Source organism: Oncorhynchus mykiss, chromosome 5, assembly GCF_013265735.2.
Source record: "Oncorhynchus mykiss isolate Arlee chromosome 5, USDA_OmykA_1.1, whole genome shotgun sequence".
Taxonomy (NCBI): domain Eukaryota; kingdom Metazoa; phylum Chordata; class Actinopteri; order Salmoniformes; family Salmonidae; genus Oncorhynchus; species Oncorhynchus mykiss.
This window is the reverse complement of record NC_048569.1, coordinates 28,719,711-28,740,907: the sequence shown is the minus strand read 5'-3', so window position 1 is coordinate 28,740,907 and position 21,197 is coordinate 28,719,711. Positions and strand designations below refer to the sequence as shown.

At 40.3% G+C, this 21,197-nt stretch overlaps 2 protein-coding genes across 4 annotated transcripts in view; both read right to left on the bottom strand.

The window, feature by feature from the left end:
- LOC110523554 (tight junction protein ZO-2) overlaps nt 1-3,447 on the bottom strand; it is a 43,271-nt gene extending 39,824 nt beyond the window's left edge. For both annotated transcript variants that reach the window (XM_021602350.2, XM_036977208.1), the window contains exon 1: nt 3,261-3,447. The gene's annotated coding sequence lies outside the window, so the exon portion shown is untranslated. The remainder of the gene's footprint in view (nt 1-3,260) is intronic.
- Nucleotides 3,448-7,865: 4,418 nt separating this feature from the next.
- On the bottom strand, nt 7,866-20,631 carry pip5k1ba (phosphatidylinositol-4-phosphate 5-kinase, type I, beta a). Of its 2 annotated transcripts, none has more exons than XM_021602345.2 (14): nt 20,465-20,631; nt 16,833-16,890; nt 15,243-15,373; nt 14,755-14,872; nt 14,401-14,553; nt 12,012-12,308; nt 11,115-11,308; nt 10,889-10,969; nt 10,755-10,803; nt 10,596-10,680; nt 10,353-10,490; nt 10,121-10,241; nt 9,831-9,918; nt 7,866-8,873 (listed from the first exon to the last, which is right to left on the bottom strand). In XM_021602345.2, exons 2-14 carry the CDS (start codon nt 16,887-16,889, stop codon nt 8,871-8,873), a joined length of 1,515 nt encoding a protein of 504 aa, XP_021458020.1. In that variant the 5' UTR covers nt 16,890; nt 20,465-20,631; the 3' UTR covers nt 7,866-8,870. The 2 variants fall into 2 exon arrangements, with proteins under 2 accessions (XP_021458020.1, XP_021458019.1); XM_021602344.2 differs by having other exon boundaries at nt 7,866-8,868.
- Nucleotides 20,632-21,197: the final 566 nt, after the last annotated feature.

The window sequence follows — 21,197 nt, the reverse complement described above, 5'->3', positions numbered from 1 at the left end:
CACAACAATAGACAAACACAGTTTGTCTATATTGAGTACATCATAAAAACATTCACAGTGTAGGTTGGAAAAAGTATGTGCACCCCTAAGCGAATTACTTCTCCAAAAGCTAATTGGATTCAGGAGTCAGCTAATCTGGAGTACAATCATTGAGACGAGATTGGAGATGTTGGTTAGAGCTGCCCTGCCCAATAAAAAAACACTCAATTTGACTTTACTATTCACAAGAACCATTGCTAATGTGAACCATGCCTCAAACAAGAAGAATTGTTGCCTTGCATAAAGTTGGAAAGGGTTACAAAAGTATCTCTAAAAAAAAGTCTGTCCATGGTAAGACAAATTTTCTATAAATGGAGAAAGTTCAGCACTGTTGCTCCCAAGTAGTGGCCGTCCTGCAAAGATGACTGCAAGAGCGCAGCGCATAATGCTCAATGAGGTTAAGAAGAATCCTAGTGTCAGCTAAAGACATACAGAAATCTCTGGAACATGCTAACATCTCTGTTGATGAGTCTACAGCACGTAAAACACTAAACAAGAATGGTGTTCATGAGGGGACACCATGGAAGAAGCCCCTGCTGTCCAAAAAAAGCGCGTTGCTGCATTTTTTAAGTTTGCAAAAGAACACCTGCATGTTCCACAGCACTACTGACAAAATATTCTGTGGACAGATGAAACTAAAGTTGTGTTGTTTGGAAGGAACACAAAACAACACTATGTGTGGAGAAAAAAAAGGCACAGCACAACATCAAAACCTCAACCCAACTGTAAACTATGGTGGAGGGAGCATCATGGTTTGGGGCTTCTTTGCTGCCTCACGGTCTAGAGAGCTTGCTATCCTCAACGGAAAAATGAATTCCCAAGTTTATCAAGACATTTTTCAGGAGAATGTAAGGCTATTTGTCCTCCTATTGAAGCGCACCAGAAGTTATGTGATGCAACAGGATAACGACCCAAAACACAGAAGTAAATAAACAATAAAATGGCTTCAACAGCTGAAAATGCGCCTTCTGGAGTGGCCCAGTCAGAGTCCTGACCTCATCCCGATTTGAGATGCTGTGGCATGACCTCAAGAGACAGTTCACACCAGATATCCCAAGAATATTGTGGAACTAAAACAGTTTTATAAAGAGGAATGGTCCAAAATTCCTCCTGACTGTTGTGCAGGTCTGATCCGCAACTACAGAAAACATTTGGTTGAGTGTATTGCTGCCAAAGGAGGGTCAACCTGTTATTAAATCCAAGGGATCACATACTTTTCCCAACCTGCACTGTTTAGGTTTACACAGTGTGTTCAATAAAGACATCCTTTTTGCGGATAAAAAAAAAAAATGTAGTCAACATTACTGACACCCGCAATGATTCTTAGAAATAAAATAGTTAAAAGTTGGTTTGGTCCCATACTCCTAGCACGTAATGACTACATCAAGCTTTTGACTACAAACTTGAATGCATTTGCAGTTTGTTTTGGTTGCGTTTCTGATTATTTTCTGCCCAATAGATATTTAAGGTAAATAATGTATTGTGTAATTTTGGAGTCACTTATTGTAAATAAGAACAGAAGGTTTCTAAAAATGTTTACATTAATGTGGATGCTAACATGATTTGGATAATCCTTAACTCATCAATAATGATGAATGAGAAAGTCAAAGGGTCAAAGATCATAACCCAAAGACATGCTAACCTCTAACCATTACCAATAAAGGTAAGGTTAGCATGTCTTGGAACTTTGCCACTCATTATTATTCATGATTCATTCAAGATATTACCGTAATCATGGTAGTATCCACATCAATATAGAAGGCTTTAGAAACATATTTTCTTATTTACAATAAAAGTGACTCCTAAATGACACAATACATTACCCCCGAATTAAAATTAAAAGATGTCTGCAGAAAGAATGGGGCATCAGCTATAATGATACTGAGTTAGAAAAAAATCTATTTTGGTTATTGAACTACAGTAAGTGAAGTGAATCAACACCCGGTAACAGAATGATGGTACCAGAATGAAATCATGGGCCTATACTTGTGCTTATGACTTTTGCTTAGACCATGGTCTAAAATGCTTTCACATAGGCCAACATGGCCTAATTAGCAACAATGCTAGGGATAGTTCGGGATTCTAAGGGGGGGTCATAATTTTTCCTTTGACATGTCTCCCTTCATAAATCTACACATAACTCAGAATGGACAAAGCAAAAACAGTTTTTTAGAAATGTTTGCCAGGATGGATGGGGAGCATCGCTGCACAGCATTGCCATCTTTGAATGCATCAACTTTATTTTTTGGAAAATCTTTAGGGACTATTGTGATGAGCCCAAAAACCACATCTGGAGTGAATCTGACACATTTGGAGTGAATTTTACTCCAACAAAAAATATGAATACTTTTTTTATTTTTTATTAAGCATTAGGTTTTACATTGGCAAAAAAGTGAATTGTTGATAGTTTCCTTGTTTTTTTAAGATATCAATGCTACACTTAACATGGTTCATCATGGTAATGTCTGAAATCAGATTTTTGATTTATCAATACCTAATTTGTTGTTATTTAGGCTAATGGTTAATGATAAGGTTTTCAAACGTTTTCCAAGATGGAGGAAAATCTTTCCTGACAGACCTTATGGGGAAATTATTTGGCAAATTTGTTCCGCATGAGGAAAGACACTGAAATACAAAAGTTTCAAGTTGAGGGTTTAAGCAAGTCTGCCTATAAACAGCGCCACCTATAGCAGTGGCAATATTTTTTACCAAAGTTACTCATGTCCTGTAGTTATTTTTTTTTTAAAGTTATCAATCTATGCTTGAGTTATTTGACTATGTCAACAACAACAAAAATGTTTCACAGCTTTGTTGTGAACCCCAAAAGGTCATAAGTTATACATTATTTAAAGATTAAATAGGTTTTGGTTGCCCAAACAGAAAAGCCAGAGTGGATAAATACATCAACTATTAGAGCGGGAAGGGTCAACAACATTGAGACCTCAGAATGTAGGACAAATCGTAACGTTATTGTAACAGAATAGCACTTCGCTGTGGGCTACAAAGGACAAACTTTGAAGCCGCCCAAGCCTGGTCAGTTATAACTGTACTCTATTTTCAGAAACTTTGTTTTTCTTATGAATTAAGCGCATGAGAGGTCTACTAAATAAGAGCAACAGAGGCTACTGCAAAGAATGGTCAATGCCCAAATAAGGCAAAAGAAGCAAGCAGACAGTAGGCTAGGTTACAAAAGGACATGTCAGTTTCGAAGTTTGACTTACCTACTGGAAGTTCTGGATATTTTATAGTTTATTATGGAAATGCACAATTAAATACCGAATATGATAGTCCACCAACAGAATGTGAGTTTTGAAGTAACAAAATAAGCAGTTCGTCTTCCATCAAAGCTGTATATTTCCTGGTTTCTGCAGGTATGGGCGTGGCGTTGAAACTGAAGGTGAGTCGCACACGCTGCCGTAAACTTCCACATGAGCGTAGGTGGGTGAGTTCAGGGGTGTAATCCTTACACCAAACGAAAACTAACGTTTCTATTTGACAGATTCAGGTAGGTCCCGCCCTGTTTGCTGAACATGACCAATATAAACGCTTGTTTTTGTGTTTGGAGTAAAGATTTCACCCTAGTTTCGACTAAGGTCATGAGTCACACCACAAATGTTTACTTATGGCCCACTTTCCGTTTGATGTCCACTCTCCAGTGAATTGTACAGAAACTGAATGTCAGCTCATACATATTTGTGAGGTGGGGGAAAGCCTATTCGCTCATCTCTACTACTCACTCCTTTGAATTCAAAGTAATCCACACTTAAACTGTATGAATCATACCTGGGAAGTGGAACATGAAAGGAAACATCCTCTACAACCAATTATACTTAACCATGAGCACACTCCAACCCCTACCTTTTATCAATAGGCTACAATTTGAATACCTGCCTAGTTGGTTTGACTTGTCATGTAAGAGGAGGACCCTGTGGCATATCCAATGTCTATCAGACAGAAGACCTATGTATGGCTTAAATAGCACCCAGTTCAGTGTGCTAAATGAGCATGACAATTGTTATAAGGGCTTCAATTGAATCACATCCTGAGCTGGATGTGTTAGGACTTGTACTATTATTTTGTTACTCGAGTCATTGACTTGGGTTGTTGAGAATCAAGTAATGCACAGGAAAGTTGAAACAATGCATACAGCACGCTATGTTCCCAAGATGTCAGCTTTTGTTTTTTTGCATATAAAAATCATGCACTCGGGGTTGTAATGCACCCATTATTTTAGAGGGGACACAAAGTATGTAAGGATGAAACAGCTTTTTCCTGCAATCTAGAGCCATAAACATTGTGCCTACTGTAATTCTATATACAAAAAAAGTGTATATTTTCTGCATATGTTATCTAAGCATACCTCTTTACCTGTTAAATTGTCATTTTGTTAAGGGTGTCATTCTGACTTTTGTAAATCACACATCTCAATATACTGTACTACAATGGTGTGTATTCAAGGATGCTAAGAGAAGCCAGGCTTCCCCAAACAATTTACCAGGAAAAAAATATACAATTTTGCCTCTTTTAGCAAGAGGCTGAATGTATCTCACCAGAGAAAGCATCCAAGCGAACAAAACAGCACCCCTAAAACAGCACCCCACTGTCTTCAATATGTGTAGCCCATCTATTTGATGCTGTCTGGACAAAAATATAATTATATTATTGCCGTCCGTAGCATTGAATGTAAGGGAAGCCAGTGAGCATTTGGCCTCCCTTGATAATAAATAATTATACAATAATAGCCAATCAGTGTTGAGCTAAACTGAGTGATCAACTGTGAAAAGTGTCAAAAAAGTTTTGATTTGGCTTCACATCAAGCCACTCTTCATTGACAGAAAAAGATAGTTGAATTGTTGCATCTTGTTGTGTTGTTGTCCCCCGGTGGCTAGCTAGCTAAAATGAGCCCTTTCCTAAATTAGCCATGGGTGGAAATGGGGATTTGGACTTTTACTTAATTCTCCATACTGGCCAAAGATTATAACAGTGATTCTGATCCAACCATATTCATAGCCTCTGACCAGAAAGGATGGAAGTTCAAAATGTAGATAGATGTAGTAGGCTAATGTTAACTAGCTGGCTAATCGTTGCCCATGAAAGGAAGTTAGGCTAGCGAGCAAGCATTTTAGCCAGGTAGCCTAGGACAACAAAAACTAAAAGCTTGTACTGTATGACAGAGTCATAGACCGTTTCGGCAACATGACAGAGAGCAGGATGGCATTGGTGTTTCTCGACGAGTAGGGGGAGTGTTTTTTCTACTTTTTCTACATGTGTTTTCTACTTACACGCACATAAATCAGTACCATGGACAGCCACACGATATTTAGCATACGTTGGACTAAATAGTTTTTGGAATATTTTGTCCCTGTATTAGAGTAAGCATAGGTGATTTGATGTTTAAATGGTGCTGGAATAGTGGAGGCAGCTTATTTTTATTGGTTTCTTGCGTTAACTCTACGGTGTTCTAAATCAATAGTTGTTTTGTAGTCCAAAATGTTGTAAATATTAACTTGATTGACCATGCCTTAGGTCATGTAACTGTTTCTTAATTGCAATATGCTTTGTAGACTCCACCGGACAATGTTGCTCTGCAGTTTTGTGATTAAACAAAGGTGTGGTTAAATTTATTCTGACACCATCTTATTGTCTCGACCTTGGGAATGTGAAATGTCAGAAAAATAGTAGAGTGATTTATTTCTGATTTTATTTCTTTCATCACATTCCCAGTGGGTCAGAAGTTTACATACACTCAATTAGTATTTGGGAGCATTGCCTTTAAATTGTTTAACTTGGGTCAAATGTTTTGGGTAGCCTTCCACAAGCTTCCCACAATAAGTTGGGTGAATTTTGGCCCATTCCGCTTGACAGAGCTGGTGGTGTAACTGAGTCAGGTTTGTAGGCCTCCTTGCTCACACACGCTTTTTCAGTTCTGCCCACAAATTTCTATAGGATTGAGGTCAGCGCTTTGTGATGGCCACTCCAATACCTTGACTTTGTTGTCCTTAAGCCATTTTGCCACAACTTTGGAAGTATGCTTGGGGTCATTGTCCATTTGGAAGACCCATTTACAACCAAGCTTTAACTTCCTGACTGATGTCTTGAGATGTTGCTTCAATATATCCACATAATTTTCAGCAAGGAAGAAGCAGTGGCTTCTTCACCTCTAGGAGACAGAACACGTCTCCTTCTTGAGTGGTATGATGGCTGCGTGGTCCCATGGTGTTTATACTTGAGTACTACTGTTTGTACAGATGAACGTGGTACTTTTAGGCATTTAGAAATTGCTCCCAAGGATGAACCAGACTTGTGGAGGTAGACCATTTTTTTTCTGAGGTCTTGGCTGATTTCTTTTGATTTTCTCATGATGTCAAGCAAAGAGGCACTGAGTTTGAAGGTAGGCCTTGAAATACATCCACAGGTACACCTCCAATTGACTCAAATGATGTCAATCAGCCTATCGGAAACTTCTAAAACCATAACTAAAAGAGCTTGGAAAATTCCAGAAAAGGCAGTCAACTTAGTGTATGTAAACTTCTGACCCACTGGAATTGTGATACAGTGAATTGTAAGTGAAATAATGTCTGTAAACAATTGTTGGAAAAATTACTTGTGTCATGCACAACTAGATGTCCTAACCGACTTGCCAAAAACATTGTTAACAAGGTTGAAAAGCGAGTTAATGACTCCAACCTAAGTGTATGTAAACTTCCGACTTGTAAACTTACGTAATTTGGCTTTTTTCTTGGCTTGGCTTCCCCATTGACTTTACTCACACACCGCTACTACTGCACTAACATATTTAGGATACAGCATCCAAATTGCAACAGTCCATGGGATCATAATACAGGCATATATCATAGCATCCTATTTACTACCCAACCACAAAATACTGCACAAATTTCTATCAATAATTATGATAAAACATGGCCTTAAATATACTGTAGTTTAGTAATTAATTTAACATTGAAAATCTGAGGGGGCATGTACCCTTGTGCCCCCCTTTGGGCATGACACCACTGCATGCATGGCTTGATTGTATTTAAACAGGGTACATTGACAGCACTATGTCCGACAATATCCATAGGAGAGTAATAGCGAGATTACCTGATGTGTAGGTTTAGTGGGCTCCAAACTGTGATCCACCTAAAACCTTTTGAATTTGCCTATACATCTCCAGATAATCAAAACAATGTTTTAAGCCACAACAGCCCAGTCTTAAGCCGTGACCCAGGAGGACTTGGGTGTGAATCACCAGGGGTCTTGACCACCATCTCACTCACCATTTGGAAAATACTACCCTATGGGTGATATTGCACAACACTCAATTGACTTCCACCAACAGTTTTCCAATCAAAGATTTATGATTATTTCAAATAAGTAATCAGATTGAGGCTGTAAACAGTTGATCGATTTACTGCAAAAGCAGTTCTCCTTTTAAAAACTCAAGTTACTTTCTACGTTCAGTTTTTACTGAAAAAGCCTCTTCTATATGGAATTTTGATAGCATTTGCATCTACTCATAACAATCCTGGAAGATGAATGAAAGATTAGTAATTCTATTCACATTATGCCACCTACGGATCATTTATGGAAATGATTACGCTGCCCTTTTAGGGCTGAAGAATTTAGAGATGAAAACACGTTATTGCATAAAATCTGATTTTATTTTGGCATCATCCAGACAGGCTGTCCAATTCAGATTCTTGCCCAATAACTGGTCTTTTCATCAATCAGATTAGGTATTTTGTCAATAATTTAGCATCAGAAACAAAATTAAGCTTCCTGTATAAACTGAGCCAATTAGTATTTTCTATAAATATAACATACACTAGGCCAACTGTACATTTAATTATCTTAAATACATAATTTTACAAAGAAAATGTATAATCATGACTGATCATTAATAGGACAACAGCTACATGAAATATATAATGAACTGTGTGATCATGAAAGGAAGACAATTGATATGGTATATTCACAAAGCGTTAGCTACATGACATACGCCTTGGATGGTATTCCTTCACCATGGCATTGTTTTAAAATCTTGACCAAGTCATTGAACATTGATTGGCAACTCCTGTATGTCCTCTACTTTGTGTCCCCTGGTGTCCAAGGTCTGCTGCACTGATTGTGAAGTGACTTGATGGGTTGATTTGAGGACTCAGAGGTATGTCATGTAAATGAAGCATTTGCCCAATGCAATATTTTCTGGTCCTACTTTAGATTATTTATCTTCATTTCTGCAAAAAAAAAAGTGTCTCTGTGCATGTATATACTTTTTTTTAGTATGCTTCAAATAAAAACCTGATGAAATGTATCTTCCAGGGATCCAGCCTCAGAGAATTGAACTATATTATTAGTGATGTCAATAGAAAATAATCACATGGATGTGCATACAAATACAGATCTCTGTTAGAGAAGCAATGAATAGAAGTGATTTGACATGCTCCTCAAGGGCTGCGTTTACACAAAAAGACCAACTCTGATATTTTTTCTACTAATTCGTTTTTCGAGCAATCACATCAGATATTGTTCAGAGCTGACCTGATTGGTCAAAAGACCAATTAGTGAAAAAAATATTAGAATTGGGCTGCCTTTGTAACAGCCTTAGTCTCCATCTCAAAACCTTAGGGCTGTCTCTGATGTTACAGTAGCAGCAAAGTGTACTGTAGCAGGAGAAAGCAGCTTCATAGTGCAGGTCACAACATTAAAAGGCAATACAGTTTGTAGAGGAGTGCTGTCATGATAGCATTTGTTGTGCAGTTGATGCTTAGAGGTCATCGTCTATTTTGTGGTGCTGTTGGATGGGACTTGTCATCTTCTGCCACCAGTCTTCACTAGAATGCAGAGGTTGAGTATCAGTGATGTAACAGAGGAGCATTGTTGGATGACTTCATTGATTATTTGTTTGGTAGTGATTTCACACAGGATTGGGCAGAGAAGAACAAAAGTGATGCTGATGTCAGTGACACAAAAAAAAAATATATATATATATTTTCAGGAATAGGTTATAGGAGACCCCCAGCTTCGCTAAAACCATTGACAACCATGTGCCGTTTAATTTTTGGTTTTAGCTACCTATTGAACTACACATTTGTTATTCCAATTGAGCAGATTTACCTCTATCAGAGTTATACAGCAAGTCACTGCATGCTTTTCATGATCAGTAAACATCAATTGATCATGTATTTTCAGATAGCTAATCAAATCAAATTTTATTTGTCACATACACATGGTTAGCAGATGTTAATGCGAGTGTAGCGAAATGCAATTTAGCTTGCGTCAGATGAGATTTTGGGTAAGAACTTGACAAAGCATGCCGCAAAGTTGTATAGTCTGTTTGTTTGTTGTTGGTCTTGGCTAGCTTAATGTTCCGGTCGGTAGTAAGCTAGCACTCACTCAAGTGGCTGATAGCATCGTCATGAAAAGGGGCATGAGGGAAGCCTTACAATATTACATTTTCTCTAAGTAGTGAGAACGCTAGGGAGCAGGCAAAATGTTGAAAAATAATCTTTAGACATGTTGTATTTTTCTTAAATGTAGTTTTGTAATTGACTAAAACAGACAAGAAAATTGTGTTTTTGCTGTGAGCCAATGCGATAACCTAGGTAACCGCGTAGGTAAACAAGGTCATGACGTAGTATCTAATACCGACTGGGCCCTATGAGTGACTTCAAAGGGCATGGAATATTTATGATAGAGAAAACAAGCGGTGGTTATAGAGAATGGAAAAATACATATTCTATTAAGCAATTTCTGACTAACTAAATACATATTGTATCTTGTACACCCACCAAGTAGACATCATGTACAGAGTCTGGGCTGCCCTGGGTAGGGGGAAAGGGGACAGTGTCATCCAGGGCCACAGTCATACAAGAGGCACTGGGAAGACAGTGGGAAGAGAAACAATAACTCCATCACGGTCTTACAGAAAAAACAGTTGATTCCAGCAAGGGATGAGCCTTGAAAGGTACTGTGTATGGGTGCTAAGGTGGTTAAGGAAGGGATGAGGTGTATATAAAGTGGGGCAGTGTACAATCAGGGTGTTGAAGTGTAAACATTATATGAACAGTTGACATTGTACCTATTCTCCAGGTGCTCCTCAAGGTCTTTCTTGATAGTCTGAAGAGCGGAGGAGGAGAAGGAAACAGCCTGCTTTATACTTTTAGGGAGAGTGACTAGGTCAGGGTGCTTGGAGGAACTTACTGTTGAACAAAACAGAGAAATAAAGAACAGATAAAGCAGAGATTGCATGATGTGAGAAGTGTGTTTGTGTACAGGCCCAATAGATTGTGTAGTTTATAAAGGGTGACTACATGGTCTGTCCAGGCACTCCATGCTTTGGGCCTTCCTCTCATCCTTCTCCTCCTTTTGGGGGGACAGCACCTCTTGGGAGGCTGACCTCATCGCATGGATGGAGCTCCTCTTCCTCTTAGAGGATGCTCCTCTTAGAGCTGAGGGAAAGGGAGCATTAGTGAAATGACTAAGCAAATGAATGAGAAAATATGATAAAGGACATTAGGCAACCAGTTGAGTGCGTGTGTGAGTCAGTCACTTACGATGGATCTTTTTGAATACAGTGCCACCCATGAAATTAAGAAATCTGTCTGCATAGAAACCGGGCCTGTGAACTGACACGGTGTCCTGAAACACAAACAGGTGTCAGGCCACTATGACAAATGGAATATGAACACAATCACACATGCATACTAACCTACCCCATCGTGTACAAGGGCCTTCCAGGAGTGCTCCATTTTCTTAATTAACCTTGAAAAGAAGCTCAGATGTTACGTGACATAGATGTGTTTTTCTTGATGGCAGTGCCAACAGTGGTTCCACGAAAAGCTCTTACCTGTAGGACTGTAGGATATCAATGATCCCCAAGAAGATCAACAACTTCTCATCTTTGTGTTTTGCTGGAATTCCACCCATTCTGATAATATCAAAAACACATTTGTTATGCAGTGTATGACTGAATCATGTTGTGAATAATGCAATGTACTAACGTTTACAATGACTCATTGTGTATTCAGTGATATGTCATTGGTTTAAGGGCCTTAAGGGGAATCTTCGCTCACGTGTCATCGTCTGCCACTGGCTCTGCAACCTTGCCATCGCCTTCCCCTTGGATGGACTCCAGGGCGGTGGAGTAGAGGACCCTCTGGCTGTTGAGGCGCTTACTGTCCCCCCTGGCCCCCCTTTCCAGACTCTTGTCCAGAACATGCACCCCTAGCAGGAGACTGTAGTCCATGATCTTAAAGCTCTCCAGGACCTGACCGAGACATAACCACACACATTAATATGTCAGGAACATAAAAGGGCCGCAACATGCTTCTGGTCAAGGACTCCTGGTCCTACATGTGAACAAAGCACAAACATGACCACATTTTGTTCCCACTTAATAAACAATCCTCTTAATTGGCATCTCCACGTGACCTTTGAAAACCACCCATGCTGAAAGCTGTAAAAGGAAGAGCTGGATTATCAAACCAAACATACTCAAACCTCCAGTCTTCTGACCAAACACTGATGTGAAGCTGTAACTCCTCTAAACAAAGGCCTTTTCAGTGCACATTTACTGTAGGCTTATACTGTGTTGCTGCCTACATACCACATTGGGTTGGGTGACTGTTATTCTGCCGCAGTCCAGTCCCTAAGCCTTGTAATGAGTCAGGTGTTCTGCTCTGGGCTGTTCTTGAAAGTAATCCCTGTTGAGGGGTCTACTGTGCTTTCCCAGTAATCAAACATACAGTACTAATGAGATCATTCAGAAGAGCTTAAGGTGGAGGAGAGGCCCGTCATCCTTTCATAATATTAATCGACAATGAGGGTTCAAAGTTCAGTGACATCAGCGATATAGCCAACCAAATGCTACTGAAGGAACTACTATTTTCCTGTCACACCAATTTGACTAGCCTTCTTGTTTTGAATATGCAATACCAATATGTAAGGGAATCTACTGTGAGTGGCCTCACCCTGCAATCCCTCTGCAGAGTCTTCATCAAGGCACTGTACGTGTCGCCATCAAAGTGCAGGCCCTCGAGCATCTCCTGGAAGTCCAGGTCCTTGAAAGTGGGCGAGGACTTGGCACGCTCCTTGCGCGAGGCGTGTCGTTTGTAGGTGGAGCCTTTCAGGTCATATTTGTAGTGCATCTTAAGGGCCCTGGGCAACACGTTGTTCATCACCACCAGACGGATGTTGACCCCGGCACACTGGATGCAGTAAAGGCCATAGAACTTAGGTAGCAGTGTCCTCGGGTTCTGATTCAGATTCTGACAGAGGGAAAAACAGATAAACGGTCATATTTGAGAATATGATCAAGTGTGTTACTAACACTTAAATAAAATAGACTTTCTGGAAGATTTGCATAATCTTTAGCAAGTAGTTCTGAAAGTAACGAGCAAAAACAGGTCTCTCATATACAGTGCCTTCAGAAAGTATTCAGACCCCTTTACTTTTTCCACATTTTGTTACAGACTTATTCTAAAATGAATTAAATAAAAATAACATCAGCAATCTACACACAATACCCCATAATGACAAAGCGAAAACAGTTTAGACATTTTTTGCATATGAATACCTTATTTACATAAGTATTCAGACCCTTTACTATGAGACTGCAAATTGAGCTCAGGTGAATCCTGTTTCCATTGATCATCCTTTAGAAGTTTCTACAGCTTGGAGTCCACCTGTGATAAATTCAATTGATTGGACATGATTTGGAAAGGCACACACCTGTCTATATAAGGTCCCACAGTTGACAGTGTCTGAGCAAAAACCAAGCCATGAGGTCGAAGGAATTGTCCTTAGAGCTCCGAGACAGGATTGTGTTGAGGCACAGATCTGGGGAAGGGTACCAAAAAAATGTATACAGCATTGTAGGTCCCCAAGAACACAGCCTATTTAATCACTCAATGGAAGACGTTTGGAACCACCAAGACTCTTCCTAGAGCAGGCTGCCGGCCAAACTGAGCAATCAGTGGAGAAGGGCCTCGGTCAGGGAGGTGACCAAGATCCCGATGGTCACTCTGACAGAGTTCCTCTGTGGAGATGGGAGAACCAGAAGGACAACCATCTCTGCAGCACTCCACCAATCAGGCCTTTATGGTAGAGTGGCCAGACGGAAGCCACTCCTCAATAAAAGGCAGAGGAGTCAGTCCATTTGGAGTTTGCCAAAAGGCACCTGAGGAATCTCAGACCATAAAAACAAGACTCTCTGGTCTGATGTAACCAAGATTGAACTTTGTGGCCTGAATGCAAAGCATCTTTCAGTGGCAAAGACTGGGAGACTAGTCAGGATTGAAGCAAAGATGAACAGAGCAAACTAGAGATCCTTGTTGAAAACCTGCTCCAGAGCGCTCAGGACCTCAGAATGGGGCGATGGTTCATCTTCCAACAGTACAGAGCAAAAACAATGCAGGATTGGCTTAGGGACAAGTTTCAATGTCCTTGAGTGGCCCAGCCAGAGCCCGGACTTGAACCCGATCGAACATCTCGGGAGAGACCTGAAAATAGTTGCTGCACAACGCTCCCCATCCAACCAAACAGAGCTTGAGGGGATCTGCAGAGAAGGGAGAAACTCCCCAAATACAGGTGTGCCAAGCTTGTTGCGTCATACCCAAGAAGACTCAAGGCTGTAATCACTGCCAAAGATGTTTCAAAGTACTGAGTAAAGGGTCTGAATACTTATGTAAATGTGATCTGTTTATTTTAATAAATTAGCAAAAAATTCAAAACCTGTTTTTGCTTTGTCATTATGGGGTATTGTGTAGATTGTGTGGTGTAGATGTTTTTTTATTTAATTCATTTTAGAATAAGGCTGTAACCTAACAACATGTGGAAAAGGGGTCTGAATACTTTCTGAAGGCACTATGTGCAGTACGTCACTGCTCTTGCTATTTGCTGTGTCACTAAGCCATTGAGCCTGCCCTGCAACCTCTTTGGATAACACTCGGCAGGCCTGAGCCAGCCTCCTTTCACTGTGCGACTGCTCGATGTGCATCTTGCTAGCTGTCACTCAAATGGCGAGGGGCTGAAGCTCATTGGCTGGAAATCGAATTGCTAAGGAGCTGGCCCATGTGGGCCAAACTTGCAGTACTCAAAATAGCACCACACAACTTCCAGAAAACAGTTGCTTTCAAACTAGGGATTTCATGGCTAATTGAAGTAAGACAGTAATTCTCATATTATGCATGCATGAACTACAAATTGCCCAAAGAGGGAGGTTTAAAAAAGATGTTCCGAAATGTCTCTTTAAATTATACTTTACAATCTATGAATTGGAATTTTCTGAAAGTACTAAAGATAAAGAATTGCCCCATTTATGGAGCCAGGAATGGTGTTTGTGTAAAGGGAGAGGCTCACCATGTAGTAACCAGGAAGGAGTTTCTGCAGGAATTCAGCTTCTTTATGTTGCACAGTCTTAATGATGAACTCATCGTCGCTGGTCAGGTAGAACCAGGAACTGCTGGCCCCGGGGTTGGACAGCTCAATCAGAGGTTCGTTACAGATGGAGTACTGGAATTCATACAGGATGAGCTATTATCACACATTCATATAGACAGGAATGCAACAAGGATGTATCAAACAAACAAAACTAAATTGTGCTCTTATTGATACATCATGGACAACAGGGTGAATTACTACACGATTGTATGCTGCATTATCAGTGAACATGGTATGTAGGAGTGTTTTCTGTGAAGGGCTTTCCACACTAACCAGGTAGTCATCTGCTTTGATGCCAAAGAGCTCTCGGAAGTAGCGGAAGGCGAGAGGGGCGTAGGTTTTGAGACGGAAGTCTGGGAAGTGGTGTGCTGGTGTCATGTTGCTCCCCTCACTGACGACACAAACAGATTAGTGTTAGTACAACACCTATATACAAACACTAATTTAGGACTGAAAATATGTATATTTGCAACAGAGAATATTGACTGAGTGATGCAAGGAAGTTATTGAAGTGTACACTAAGCATCAGTTGGGTGACACGCAGTGCCTAACAGATGCCACAACAGATGTGCGTCTTTCAGTGACGCTTAGAGGGTCACGCTAAATGTTGTAGTTAACACTTGTAGTGAAAGGGACTTCTGTGTCAATGGGAAAATTTGACCAATGCGGTTTAGATATGCTTCTTTTACAGGGAGGGTTTGTGCTGTATTAGTGTCACTAACTAGTGATGTGTGCTGTGTGCTGTGTGCTGTGTACTATACCTGGGTAGGAAGACACTCTCCACCATGTAGAAGTCCTGCATGAGTACATCTCTGTCAGGCTTGGATGTCAGGTTCCCCACTGCGTACCCAATGCCCAGCTGGATGGCTCCTTTCAGGGCAGCCGCTGTGGGCTGGGACCACACAGACATGTTCTCACAGGGTACCAGTGAAAAGTCCAATGTGCAGAGGTAATTGAGGTAGATACAGTACATATAAACCAGGATAGATAATAAGCAGTAGCAGCAGAGTGTGTGATGAGTCAAAAGAGTTGGTGCAATGGAAGGGAGAGTTAATGTAGATAGTTAACCAAATAGCTACCTGGACTATGTAGCAGTCTTATGGCTGCCGTTGCAGATTTATTTTGGAACTTTTTTCCGTTTCTGTTTTAAAACAGATAAAAATACAAACTTGGTAAAGTTGTGTGGTTCTCTAGCTGTTCAGGGTTTTGTTGGTTCTAGAGCGGCGGATAACATGATTACATTCAGTCACACAAGGCACGCTGACTGCCCTGAAGATTGTTTCTGCCTTTCCATCAGTTCAGGATCACCAACTCAGTGGCTTTGTGGTTAGTGTCCACCATGTGATTGGAAGTATGATCCCTGGCAGAGTCATACCAAAGACTGTAAAAATGGGACCTGTTGCATATCTGCTTGGCACTCCGCGTTAGGGGGATGGAGTAAGTAAGGCCCTGCGATAGATTAGCGTACTGTCCAGGGGGTGTACTTGTACTTCAAGCTGCTTCACGCTACAAAAGGTGTTTGGCTACCTACATTGGTATAGGATGGAAAAGCCCAAATCAGTTAAAGCTGAAGGTGGTCCCGACATATCAGATGTACAGAAATGATGTTTCCTCTGGAACCTTAACCATTATAACCCAACTTCCAATCTCAGGGTGGACATTAACCACAAGGCCACGGAGTTGTTAATCCTGAACTGATGGAAATTCCAAAAAAAAATCCTCACAGTGGATGATCTACCTAGTCACGTCATTGGCTGCTCTGGATCCAACAGGACCCTGGACAGCATCTAGCCATACGATTGCTAAATAGTTATCTAAATAGCTACCTGGACTGGACTATCTGCATTGACCCCCCCATTGCACCAACTGTTCTGACTCATCACATACACTGCTGCTTATTATCTATCCTGTTTCCTAGCCACTTTATCCCTACCCTTGTACTATACATATCTACCTCTGCAGATCGACTTGGTACTGGTACCCTGTGTATATAACAAAGTTAGTTACTCATTGTCCATTTATTCCTCGTTATTAACTTTAATATTATTTCTCTGCACTGTTGGGAAGGGCCCGAAGTAAGCATTTCACAGTTAGTTGACACGCTGTTTACAAAGCACGTGACAAATAACATTTGATTTCAAGCACAAACAGACTGAGCACCGTTATAACACTCCACCAACTCTAGTCTCGTGAGGACAAAGAATTGACCAATATTTCAGAGGAATAGCAGTTATTCTTCTTGGAGCTCAGTTCACCAATAGGACCATGTTCATTCTCAGAAGGTCTTTATACAGGATTTGTACATGTGCTATGCAGTATAAATAAACTATCAGGTCCCAAAGACTCCATACCTTTTTGTAATCTTTTGACCCACTGGTTCCTCCACTTTCAGTGGTTGTTGTTGCCATCCTTTGGATAGAAAGAACATCAATTAATTTAGAAGCAAGTTCAAGTATACACCTTTTCACCCTTTAACATGATGTACTAATAGATGTATTATAATCATGGTTCTGGTATATCATTATTAACCATCAATCAAATGTATGATAAAAATCGAATTATTTTATTCAGAAGTTGTCAAATTGCTTTCCAGATATCCAGACTAAAATTCTAAAAGCGCAAGCAATGCCACCTAAGAGGCAATTGCACAGTGGCTAGGAAAAACTCCCTAGGCAATCATTCTGGTTCTTTTGTTAAGCATAAAAACAAGAAACAGGAGAGTTCCTATTCCATGACACAATAAAATTGTGTGATATGAGGGTTGAATCTACAGCAAATATTTTGCAATTACTGCATATCCCAGTTACACACTTCCTAGAGGAGATAGTCAAGTCCAGAACATTCTGAGCACTGTATACCACCATACAGATGTTTGTATCTACTATCCCACTCGCCATGAAGTTTATCTTCTAAACACCATTGACAAAATGAAGGTTTCTGCAATCAGCTTGCTGAAAACACATTGTACTGTAGCAAATATAAACAAAGTCAAGAGTATTCAGGTGACCAAAAATCTGAAATATCTCCTAACGCCAACATCAATAGTCAAAAGAAGTACACCAGAACTAAATCCATCTGAGGCTTCACTGTGAGAATATTATTCAGCTCTGAAAAAGGCTTTTTCCATAACAAACAATCTTCCATTCCCAGCCACACAGTATACTCCAAACTCTTCTGCGTATGTTCCATAGTTTCTGATAATGTCCAATACCTATGGCATCTTGTAGTCTAGAATGAGAGAGAGACATACACACCTCTCTGGGTAGTGCTGTGCTGTGCTGTGAGGAACTGTGGGGCAGAAAGGGTCTATAACTCTACTCTGCTGACTGGACCCTTCAACACAACCCTTGATCCCAATTAAGGAGGATTGAAAAACCAGTGGAGGCTAAATCTCCCCCAGGAACATTCCAAGAATTCTGAAATTCATTATTTAAAGTCTCTGCCTATATGTTGACAACTATAACCTTAAAATCATGATTAGGCCCATATAACAATGTCCACTTCACTAAGCAACTTTACCTCTGGAGCTACTTGTTGTTTTGGTTCTTTGGGCAGAGGTAGCCTAATTGAAAGAGCTTTGAATTTCAGACTTCTTGGAATGTCCCTGGGGGAGATTTAGCTTCCACTGGTTTTTCAACCCTCCTTAATTGGGATCAAGGGTTGTGTTGAGGGGTCCAGTCAGCAGAGTAGAGTTATAGACCCTTTCTGCCCCACAGTTCCTCACAACACAGCACTACCCAGATTGAGAGCCATACGCACCTATCTTGGAAAATAATTATTTTACACACCCACATTGTGTTGAGAAAAATGACAATTTTTATTTTATTGTGCTGCTTTATCATGTTTTCAATGTGAATGCAATTCATCTGCTAGCCTCATACCAACCCATGAACCACTCACATTCTCAAGGAGCTGACATAAGTGACTGCCTCAGGCAAGCATCTCCATGTTCATAAAGTTGACTGGGGCCCATCATCAAATATGCATCTAATGGACCTGCTTCAAAGTGCAAAACTGTGTTCGCAGTGTTTTATTCTTTGGAGAGGTCTGATGAGATTGAGAATACAATCATTGTATTCTCAATCATTGTGATCAGAGCTAAAGCAGACGGTTTCATACCCACTGGGCACACACTGGTTGAATCAATGTTGTTGCGATGTCATTTCAATGAAATTACGCTAAACCGATGTTGAATAGATGCCTTTGCCTAGTGGGTATGGGTTTATTATAGCTCACGTTCCCTGCTTGTTTGTCACTGTACTGGGCTCACGTACTGTGAATGGTAACACTTCATTATGATGGGGTTTCAGTTCAAACTGGTTAACTTGTTAAATGCATAAAATAATGCGCCAGAACCAAATCATGTCAATGCAGAAGCAGGACTACAGTGGAACCTATAGTCAGATTTAGGATTTGAGTGTTGGGGTTATGGTAAGGGCATCAGTTATAGTGTGGTAGTTTTCCTGTTCTGCCCTCAAATTACTCTTCATAACCCTGTCTCTGGATTACATTATGTACAACATAACGTGAGTAAACACAAGCAACTTTTGAGTAGTCATTGCTATTCTACTTAGAATAAGTTGAGTGTCCAGAGTTGACCAGTCGTGAAAGGCTCTCCCCATCAAAAACAATGATGCAAAGAAAAGTGGTGCTTGGTCAGGCTAGATTGAATGCCATTCAGGAGTTGATGTGTAATGCTAGTACTAGGGTTCTCTGTTATGTGAGCTGAAGATTCGTTGACCATGCTGTAGACAAATATGGTACACACATTCAGCAGAAGCTCTTATCCAGAGCGACTTACAGTATTGAGTGCATACATTTTCATACTGGTCCCACATGGGAATCAAACCCACAACCCTGGCATTGCAAGCACCATGCTCTACCAAGTCAGCCACGTGGGACAATGTCTCTTTATGAGTGACGGAGAGGGGATGCAATAAACATTTTCCAAAGTTAATATTTGGTGTGTGGAGAGGGCGAGGACAAAATAAATTACGCAAATAAGGCACGAGATCACCTAAGCAAACAATGGACTGGAAGAATTGTAGGATAGGTGGCAGGAGAGCAGATTAATCAGAGGGAGGAACCCTGCCAAATTTGAACAAAGAAATCTCTGAAAGCAAGCCTATTAAGAGCGGTCCATGGGGACTATTCTAATCAAGTAGAAGTTCATAGAAATATCTGGTTTACTGTGTATCTTATGCCTGAATGCTGAAATGCAGTCAGAGCCAAAATAGTACAGGCATCATGTTCTGTTATTACATGATATCATGTGCAGGTCAACAACTCCGGTTACTGAATTGTGTATACTTTTATCACAGGCTAATCATATTCATAACTGTCATAATGATGCATGAACAGGTGAACAATTGTAGGTAGCCTATGTTCTTCTACAACGTGTAGTTAGTTCCTTCTGTCAGGTTATGGGGAAGTGACAAACCAGATGTATTTCCTCCTGTTGTTACGGCCAATGGTGCTTTCAAGACAACTGGGAACTCTGAAAGAAAACGAGGTGAAATCATTACGTCAGTGATCTTCAGGTCGGAGCTCTAGAAAGAGGGCCATGTTCGACTTTTACCAGTCGGAGCTCGTTTTTTCAGAGTTCAGTTGTCTTGAGCAAACTGAAGTCGGCATTCGGAGATTTCCGAGTTCAGTTGTTTTGAACGCGGCAAGTTAGCAAGTCAGCGTCTTGTGTCATCATCAATAGTTTGCGTTACAAAGATCAAGTAAAATCCTACTAAGACTGCTTGAATAGGCTTTACCAACAACTGCCAAAGAGAAGTGATTGAGTGCGAACTTCGACTGTCAAGAAAAGTTGTTTTATGAAACAAAAAAAAGTTAACGTATTCCATTGACGCCCAAAACGTCGGCAGGTGGCGGCACCAACAATATGACCGACATCTTCAGGTGGTGACAAGTTGGCAAAAGTAATTGTTGACAAGACAACACAGTCTTTTCGCTTATAAAATATGTTTGTCCTTACCTTGAATATTATCGCCGTGTTTAAATGAAAAGACAAGTAACTTTGCAACCAGGCTTCATCGTTTCTGGCTCGTCTGAAGGCTTGTGGTAATCAGTGACGTGCGAGCATCCTCGGTGCTTCCGTGCCATTCTCCGCCTACTGTCACGTACCTTTAAGTAGCCTAGGCCTACAACCCGGAGGTTGGTGCCTACATATTCGAAGCTGTTCTCTAATGAACAAATCAATTGAAACACTTAACCTATAGTTAAATGCATTCCGGTACTCCCATGGAATTGAAGTCAAATAGCCTGCAACCAATAGGCATATTATGAGTTGTTATTTAGTAAATGCACAAAACAAAAGTGTTAAATATTAGACTACTATATATTTTTTTGTGTTGGTTATGACAGGGAGATGACTGTAGCCTATAATTAGCCATAAACCATTATCATTTTTTGTTCAGAACTGTGAGTTGTATAGGTGTAGCCTAGTCAGTAGGGGGTGCAATTGGTTCAGAATCATAATAACCTAGGCCTACTATACTCTGACGCTCAGCATCCCCACGTGAGAAAGTATACATTTTACAATATAATATGACAGTTGGCTACTTACTATAAAATTCTGTAGTATACTATAGAATACTATACTACACACTGTAAATCTCTAACATGTGTAGTACTTACTATATAGAATGTTGTAGAATACTGTAGTAAATACTACAGTATAATCTGCAAAACAACACTGTAGTAAATAC

Bases quoted from the DNA above. Each gene is read 5' to 3' on its own strand.
- pip5k1ba (XM_021602344.2), bottom strand. From the start codon at position 16,889: ATGGCAACAACAACCACTGAAAGTGGAGGAACCAGTGGGTCAAAAGAT. The intron at 14,873-15,242 runs GTATAGTACACA...TTGTGTCGTCAG, and splicing joins GAGAGTGTCTTCCTACCCAG to TGAGGGGAGCAACATGACAC. The intron at 10,242-10,352 runs GTAGTCACCCTT...TTTGTTCAACAG, and splicing joins GGAGTGCCTGGACAGACCAT to TAAGTTCCTCCAAGCACCCT.